The 8,223-nt window shown below is 59.1% G+C and overlaps 1 protein-coding gene across 1 annotated transcript; it reads right to left on the reverse strand.

Moving 5' to 3' along the window:
- Positions 1-690: 690 nt before the first annotated feature.
- SLC25A34 (solute carrier family 25 member 34) lies at positions 691-5,784 on the reverse strand. Its single transcript, XM_070956262.1, has 5 exons — positions 5,007-5,784; positions 4,087-4,152; positions 3,094-3,246; positions 2,753-2,887; positions 691-2,211 (listed from the first exon to the last, which is right to left on the reverse strand). The coding sequence occupies exons 1-5, from the start codon at positions 5,409-5,411 to the stop codon at positions 1,906-1,908; spliced, it is 1,065 nt and encodes a 354-aa protein (XP_070812363.1). The 5' UTR covers positions 5,412-5,784; the 3' UTR covers positions 691-1,905.
- Positions 5,785-8,223: the final 2,439 nt, after the last annotated feature.

The raw sequence follows: 8,223 nt of genomic DNA on the forward strand, positions 1-8,223 counted from the left end.
TTCCCAGCTTTAGAGGGCAAGCTGTAGGGCCAAAAAAAAAAACAGCCGCCGCCCCTTTTTGCGGCTTAAGAGGATCCACTGAATCAGACGTATTAAGCAGGCAATCAAATGTGTGTGTGCGCGCGTGTGTCCAATGCCTCTGAAGATCACAAAGCAGCTAAAGGCTGGGACACTTGGACCCTCGGTCCAAAGGACCACAGCCGCCTTCCGTCCGAGTATTCGTGAAACATCCCATAAAAGAGACGCCTCAGACAGGAAGCCCTGCTCCGCTTGGCTTCCCTCCTCACCTGGAGGACCGGAGAGTCGCCCGCCACTGGCCTCAGGGCCAGGCCAAGCCGTCCTGCCAGGGGGAAGACACGTGGGGCCGGGCCTCTCTCCACTGCAACATGGGTGCCAGATTGCAGGCTCTTCCTTTCCTCGGGCAAGCTCCCAAATCCATCCTTCCTCAGTGCCCTCCCTCCCTCTCAGCCAAAGGAGTCTTCCCTCTGACCAGGCTCAGCCCCGGACGGAAGCCGACTCTGCCCCGCTGAGGAGCTGGCTCAGCCTGAGCCATCGGCGCATGAAGCAGGAAGCTCTGATCCCGTCTCCTACCCCGGTCCCTCGGCCGCTTGTGCTGACCCCTTTGAGTGAGAACCCAGAGGGGCTGGGCCACACAAGGATTGCTCTCTCGTTTGTGGAAACAGAGCCTTTATTTATTTATTTTTTACAACAGAAACGGGAGACGCGCCCCGTAGCCGATTCTCCGTCCCAGACCTGCAGCGCCAGGCCAGGTGGGGAGAGGGTGTGTGGGGGGTCACCGAGGAGATCCAGAGCCATCCGGTTCGGGACAGCAATTAATTCTCAGCCCCACCTTCTTGCATCTCTGAACTTGGGCCCTTGGACCTGGCGCCTCAGCCGTTTTCCAGTGGCTTAAAACCAAAAACCTGGCTAATTTTGCCAACTAAACTTTGCCCGACCAACAAGGCAAGGGAGAAAAAAAAAGATGCTTCCAATAAGCGACCCATAAATCCGGGGGGAGAAACCCAATGCCCTTTTCCTTCCTGTGGGTGGCGCAATCTACGGCCAAGCCTTTGGCCACTGTGGCCTCCCTGCCCTTGCTGTGTTGACGGCTGTGTTGGGACTGGCATCTGGACACTACCCAACCCCAGGGATGGTTGCAACCAGTCCCTCTCTGTGCTCCCCCCCTTGTCCCTTCTCATGGCCCCCCAAGGTCAGAAGAGGCAATGGGGCTGCTCCCAAGCTCTCTGTCCTAGAAGTATCTCCTCCGCCGCAACTCCAGCGAAGGAGGCTTCAGCATTTCCAAAGCAGGAAGGCCCCCTTTTCTTCTTGTCTCTTAGAATCCTCTCTCTCTCTCTCTCTCTCGCTCTCTCTCTTTTCCTCCTCTTCCTTTCCTGCTTTATCTGCTCTCCCTCTTCTGTGAGAAAAACTAGAGTGCAGCCGCTGTGGATTCTTGGAAGAGGGAGAGATGCTCTGCCACTCCTTCCTTGTGGCACCTGCCTTTCTGATTCTGGCCTTGGAGCAGTGGTGGGATTCAGCCGGTTCTCTCCGGATCGCGCGAACTGGTAGCGGTGACAACGGGAGGCTCTGCCCACCCGCCCGGACGTAATGTGCGACTACTGCACTTGCGCAGAGAAGGCGCGTGTGCTCACATTTGCGAACCGGTAAGGAAGGTGAGCGAATCCCACCTCTGCCCTGGAGTGTAAGTCAAATTGTGTGTGGGGGGGGGGAGAGACGACTCCCGGGGGGAGGGGAGGAGTAAAATCCAGTCTGCTTGGAACAGTCTCAGGTGGTGAATTTTACACTGACTCCCTCCCTTCCCCCCAAAAAAGGGCGGTGGTTGAAGCTTCAACTTTGCTTGAAGGTTACAACTGGCTCTGCGGCAGGTCCTTCATTCTCCAGCCGCCATCACTGCTCCGTATCTGAACAGACGGACCTCCTGGCGCTCCAGTTGGAGAAAGAGCTCTTTGCTCTCCTGTCCTCCCCCCACAGCCCTGCTCTTTCTGAGGCTGGAGGCTCCCGAGCAGCCTGGGGGTCATCAGGTGGCCTGCTGCCAATAGTGATCCTCCTCAGCTCATCCCAGAAGAGAAGGCTGAGAACGGTGTGTGGTCCCAGGCGGAGGTAAACGGGGCCGAAGCCCTTATACAGGGCCAGGACGCCTTCCTTCCCCGAGACCCGCACGACGCAGTCGAAGAAGCCCCGGTAATGCTTGCCCTGCAGGGGGAGAAGAGGACAGGGCCAGTTGACGGGGTAACGCTTCCCCCTCTCTGACCTCCAACCCAAACGAGCACGGGTGGGCTTCAAAAATTTTAGCAAGGGGTTCTCTGCCTGGTTGCTGGGTGGGCGTGGCCATGGTGGGTGTGTCCTAGTCAGCTTCCTGCACCATGGCAGCAGGGGTGCTTTTTGCCCTCCCCAGGCTCTGGAGGCTTTCATTGAGCCTCCAGGAAGGTGAAAACGGCCTCCCCAGGCTCTGGAGGCCCTCTGGAGACCTTCCCGAACTTTCAGTAGGCCAGTTTTTCACCCTCTCCGAGCCTCTGCATGCACCCTGCACTTGCCTGCATACAAAACAGGCCGCGTGAGGACTCCTGGGGCAGGGCGGACGGGGCCAGCCAGGAGTGGGATTTGGGGGTTCTCCAAACCGCACAAAATCTTAGCTAGAGGTTCTCCCGAACCCCTGCAAACCCCCAGCACCCCACCCCTGCAAAGGGGGTATCGAGCCCCTCTACAAGCCAGCTTCCTCCGTGGTGAGCCTCACCCTTCCTGCTTCATCCACCGGCTGGTTGTAGAGCCGTGTGCTCACCACATCAAAGGGAGTCATGGCCACGGCCACGGCCACGCTGCTGATCATGCCCCCAGCAAGGGCCACCATCCAGCTGCCTTCCTTGAACCACTGGGAAGCGAAAAGCCAGAGAAACCATCTTGGCAACGGCAAATCCAGTGTTCCGCAGGCCACCACGGACGCTTGGGAACGGGCCTGGGAAAGCAGGGTGGCTGGGAAAGGCCAAAGGGGAGCTCCCACAGGTGAATCGGATGCTGGCCAAAGGCCCACCCCATTCAGGAGACCCACACACAAACACACGCACTGAGCCTGCTCACCTGCTGCCTTGCCACCCACTCCCTGGCAGAGGCAAAGGTGGCCAGCTGCACCGAGGAGCCCACCGTGACGCGAGGCACTGCTCCGCTCACGCCGCGCCACAGCCCCAGCAGCCCCTGCCGCTTATAGATGGCCTCAAAGGCCCCGGAGATGCTCTGGAAAGCGGCAGGAGAAGACAAGCAGCTCAGACCAGCGCCCCTGCCTCGGGCCAGGCCAGGGAGAAAGAGGGGCCTGAAACAGGAGGAACTTTTCTAGCCTGCAGGATCCACCTAGAAAGGACTAGGAAAATGGCATCCGACGGCATCAAGCCGATCCCTGCCCTATCAGCAGAGGCCACGTAAAGGACCTGGCTGCGGAAAGATTCCTCGCCGAGGAAGCTGCATCCTTAACAGACAAAACGGTGAGAGGACCAGACTCTTCTGCCTAGGATGTTTAGCTGGGGGTGGGTGGGCTGTTTGGGGACCTGGCCGGCAGCCAGCTAGGAAAACGCTTCCATCCCGAAGTCGGCCTTCGCAAAGCCCAGCTCTAGGGACAGGGCAGGCTGAGAGTTTTTCAGGCCGGCCGGCTAGTTAGCCATGCTGGGCCACTGCAGCCGAGAGTGGAGGTTTTGTCAAGCCAGTGGTGCTGAGCTTCCCAGAAAGCAATCCTCTCAGTTTGGGACGGACAGCCGATGCAGCTGCTATGGGTTTGCCTGGGGGACCAATCGGGCCTCCCCTCGTCCCTCCTGCTTGGCAGTGCCCGAGGTCGCAAAGCCTCCCTTGGCCTCACCCTGCCCGGAGGGAGGCTCCGTCCAAGGACTGGGACTGCTCAGGCGTGACCCCTGGCAGAAGCACCCCTGGCACACACACACCCCCAAGAGGGGTTCTGCAAAGCGGCCAAGGCTTCTGCCAAGATGGGCAAAGGTAGCTCTGGACAGAGTCCCGGACCAAGAAAGGTGCCCCCCCCTCCATCACACCTCCCAACCGAAGCCTGTGTCGAGTGAGATGGCCTCGGACCTTGTGGTTGTGCTGGTGTCCCACAGCGACGGCAGCTGCCGACTGTGCTTGCAGATGCGTCTTGACCTACAAGAGGTAAGCAAATGTGTTGAGGACGGGACGGGATGGAGGGTGGGGTGGGAAACCAACTCTCTCCCACTGACTTGCACCCGGGTCTTTTCAGAAACCCAGGGCCCTCAGCCTGCACTATCCCTGCTGAGGACAGTTAGTTTGCTTCCCTCTTCAGGGATACTAAGCTAACCCCCCCTCCCCCATCCCATCCCCATTTGGGCTCTCTTCACAAAGGGGCTGCCCAGGTGCGCAGCTGCCTAATCAATGGGACCTCACTCTCGCAGGGAGCAACTGGAGCTCCCACTTAGGGCGAAAGCTGGCTTTTTGCAAAAGCAGGGCCTGTGCGGAGGGAGAAGGCACTATGCCCAGCTTGCACTGGGCCACCGCAGGGCCATTTGTAGATCAAGTTTCTTCTGACAGCTCTCTTGGGCTGCAAATGCCCAGGCAACAAGCCTGCAGGCTTTTAAAAAACTCGGCACCTCCCTGGCGAGAAGACGAAAGATGCACCACTCTAGCCAGCTTCCATGCCCGTAGCTTTGCGGGCAGCAAAGGAGGAAAAGGGGACTCTGGTGCCCATGGAAGCACCCTGGGGAACGGGGAGTACCTCGAGGCCACCCCAAAGAGGCACCTCCAGCCTCACAAGCCCCTCCGAGCCTGCAGCAGCTGTCCTGCTGGAGAGGACCTCCGAGATATCCAAGCCCTTGCTCTGAAAAGGGGGTACAGCCACAGCTGGCATATCAAGGGAGGCCAACCACACAGGAGACGCCACCCCCACCACCTCCATGCATGATCTGCAAGAGGGACAACATTGGCCAAGCGAGCCAAGGTTCTGCCCGGGAGACCCTCCCCGCCCCCTTTAAGAGGTTTACCAAGTAGGCCGGGCTGCCGACAAAGGCCCCCAGTGCTCCGGCCACGGCTCCGGCTGCCAAGGTCCCTCCCGGATGCTGGGTCAGGCCGATATCTTCAGCGTGGGAGTAGGAGCCAAACCGCACGCCGTTCATCAGCCCCTGGTACAGCAGTCCGGCTGCCAGTCCTTTCTGCAGACCCCGGAGTCCATCGGCCTGGCTGACGGCCACCATGGCCTGCAGCACCCCTCGGTAGTGGCGAGGGTACGAGCCCCGGGAACGGAGCTCCCCCTGCAGCTGCAGGCGTGTCTTCACCACCTCCAGGGGGTTGGTGAACACGCAGGCCATGCAGCATGCCGCGGCACCCAGGACAAAATCCACTGGCGGGGAGAGGGAGGCCGCTGCCGGGCGGCGGGGGGAAGGCTCCATGGGGCGGCTGCCACCAGCCCAGGAGTAGAGACGGGACACGAGGCCTCCCCACCCAAGCAGGAGCCTTGCAGTGGCAGCCCTGACAGGAGGCGAGAGGGCCCCTTTCTTCCCGCAGGGCTGGCATCGATGCCCGCGACGGCCCTCCGGAGCTGCACTGAGCCCTGCCCAGCATTGACAGCCCTGGCTCTCTGCTCCAGCCCGAGCTGTGCTTCCCTCTGGGTGAAACCAGATCAGAGAGGGGCTTTATTTGCTGCTCCACCAGTGGGCTGGGCAGGGGAGGGAAGCAGGTGGCTGGCTGCATGTAGGAGAAAGGTCACCAGCGGCTGGGTCCACCCACTGTGGCAAAGGCCAGCCCCTCCTCACAGCCTCCTACCTCCAGAGCTGGCTCCCATACCTGCCAGCTCCACCCCCTTCCTGCCCCAGGGGAGAGGCTGTTTCTGGAAGCAGCCTCACCTCCGCCCCCACTCTCCTCCCAGCCCTGATGATTGACACAATGGTTCTCCTGTCCTGTTCTGTTGGGCAGGCCCCAGTAGGCTCTCAAACACACAGTCCTCGGGCAGGAGGGTCTGCTGCCAAGAACCGATCCCGCGGGGGGGGGGGGGGGCAGGAAGGGGAAACAAGCTAATCGTGGGGGGAGGGTGGGGTTAAAGTTGCTGGGGGCACAAGGAGCTTTCCCCAAGCTTCTGGCTTGGACAAGCACAGTCTCGGCTGCTGGCACACACAGAACTGAGCGGTAACAATAACATAGAGTTGGAAGGGATCTTGGAAGTCATCTAGTCCAACCCCCTACTCATGCAGGAGGGATTCGAACCGCCGAACCGCTGACCTTCCTGATCAACAAGCTCAGTGTCTTAAGCCACTGAGCCACCACAACCCTCACCGAGCAGCCGCTCCAGGGTTCAAAAGCACAGGCAGAGTTCTGGGTCTGTGGCTCCAGCAGGGAGGGTATCACAGGAGAAGGGCAAGACTACGGAAGGCGTCATGTGGGGGCATCATGAAGGGGGGGGGGGAGAAAGGGAGGTTGCATGACAGGGCTCAGCCCCCCCCCCCGACCTTCACCAAGCTGGAGAGGCAGCCCCCTTTCAGTCTCGGAAAGGGGCTGTCGCCACGGAGCCTCTCCCCCCCCCCCGTTGAGTTTGTGGGCCACTGGGCCTCACCCCACGAAGACAAACTTAAGAGGGACCTTGTGGAAACCGGCTTCTCTGCAGTTGGCGCTGCGCAAGGTTTGGCTGGAGCCTCGTCAGCCTTATAAACCAAAGATAGCACTAGCATGAAGACTTATATACCGCTTCACAGTGCTTTACAGCCCTCTCTAAGTAGTTTATAGAGTCAGCCTATTGTTCCCCAAACAATCTGGGTCCTCATTTGACCGACCTCAGAAGGATGGAAGGCTGAGTCAACCTTGAGCCAGTCGGGATCAAGCTGTTGGCAGTGGGCAGAGTTCTAACCACTGGGAGGGAGGGAGGGAGGGAGGGAGGGAGGGAGGGAGGGAAGGAAGGAAGGAAGATAGCAATAGCTCTTATAGACCACTTCACAGTGCTTTTGCAGCCCTCTCTAAACTCTTGCCCCCTACAACCTGGGTCCTCATTTGACCCACATCGGAAGGATGGAAGGCTGAGTCAACCTTGAGGCAGTCAGTCAGTATCGAACTCCTGGCAGTGGGCAGAGTCATCCTGAAATACTGCATTCTAACCAGAGGGAGGGAGGGACGGAGGGAGGGAGGGAGGGAAGGAAGGAAGGAAGGAAGGAAGGAAGGAAGGAAGGAAGGAAGGAAAAATAACGATAGCACTTAGACTTATATATCAACCTTGAGCCTGGTGAGACACAAACTCCTGGCAGTGGGCAGAGTTAGCCTGTAATACTGCATTCTAACCACTATGATGGATGGATGGAAAGAAGGAATAGCAATAGTATTTAGACTTATATACTGCTTCACAACTCCCTCCAAGCGGTTTTAGAGAATCAGCCTATTGCCCCCAGCAATCTGGGAACCTTATTTTACCGACCTCGGAAGGATGGAAGGCTGAGTCAACCTTGAAGATCTTGGACATGGGCTCTGGGCCAGGTCAGGGTCTCGGGCGGGCACTTCTGCAGGGCATGGCTGTAGGAAACGGATCTGAGGAGTTCTGAGAGCAAGAGGCCGAAAAACGTCGGTCTTTGGAAGTCGCTTCCCGCGACCCTCCTGGAGAAGCTGCTACCTATCTCTAGCGCTCGGTGGCAAGCGAGGCCCAGGCCGAGCAGACCGATCCAGCGGGTGGTCTCGGGCACCGGAGGAAGAGGAGGCGGCTGAGCAGGCAGGCACGCAGTGCTGGGTATCGCCAAGTTGCCTTTATTAGAAGGGCTGTGGCCACGCGTCTCCAGGCACACTGTCCCTCAGAGGCCTCTTCTGGGAAAAGGCCCCTGCGGGAACACATACAGCACATTAGCAGGTCTCTCGTTCGTTAAAATCAAGAGTCTAAAAATAAGAAAAGCTTTTTTTAAAAAAACAGAAACAAAAACAAAAAAAACCTCCCAGGCCACTACAACTACTCCTAGCCCGATGGTTTGAAAGATTAAACTGCGAACTAGAACCCAGACCTCAAAGGTTGGGCAGTCTGTCTGTGCGTAGAAAGCCCTGTGAGCTGTTGCCCCCCCCCCCCAGCAGAAGGACCCTCAACTCCAAGCGGTGGGAGCCACTCTCCCCGCCCCCCCCTTCCAGGCCTGCTGCCTGATCCCCCCCCCACCAGGGGCTCTGCTGCCAGGGAGCAGGGCGAGAGGAGGGGCAGGGGCAACCCCGGCGGCTCTTTCCTAGCTCAGTGGAGGTGGGGGGGGT

Source organism: Pituophis catenifer, unplaced genomic scaffold (assembly GCF_029215685.1).
Source record: "Pituophis catenifer annectens isolate HBS135680 unplaced genomic scaffold, rPitCat1.0.hap2 SCAF_18, whole genome shotgun sequence".
NCBI classification, from domain to species: domain Eukaryota; kingdom Metazoa; phylum Chordata; class Lepidosauria; order Squamata; family Colubridae; genus Pituophis; species Pituophis catenifer.

Excerpts from the sequence above, each read along its gene's own strand:
- SLC25A34 (XM_070956262.1), bottom strand. The coding sequence starts at position 5,411 with ATGGAGCCTTCCCCCCGCCGCCCGGCAGCGGCCTCCCTCTCCCCGCCA. Across the intron at positions 4,153-5,006 it reads TCGGCAGCCCGGCCTACTTG|GTCAAGACGCATCTGCAAGC; the intron begins GTAAACCTCTTA and ends TACCTCTTGTAG. Across the intron at positions 2,888-3,093 it reads AGTGGGTGGCAAGGCAGCAG|TGGTTCAAGGAAGGCAGCTG; the intron begins GTGAGCAGGCTC and ends TTCGCTTCCCAG.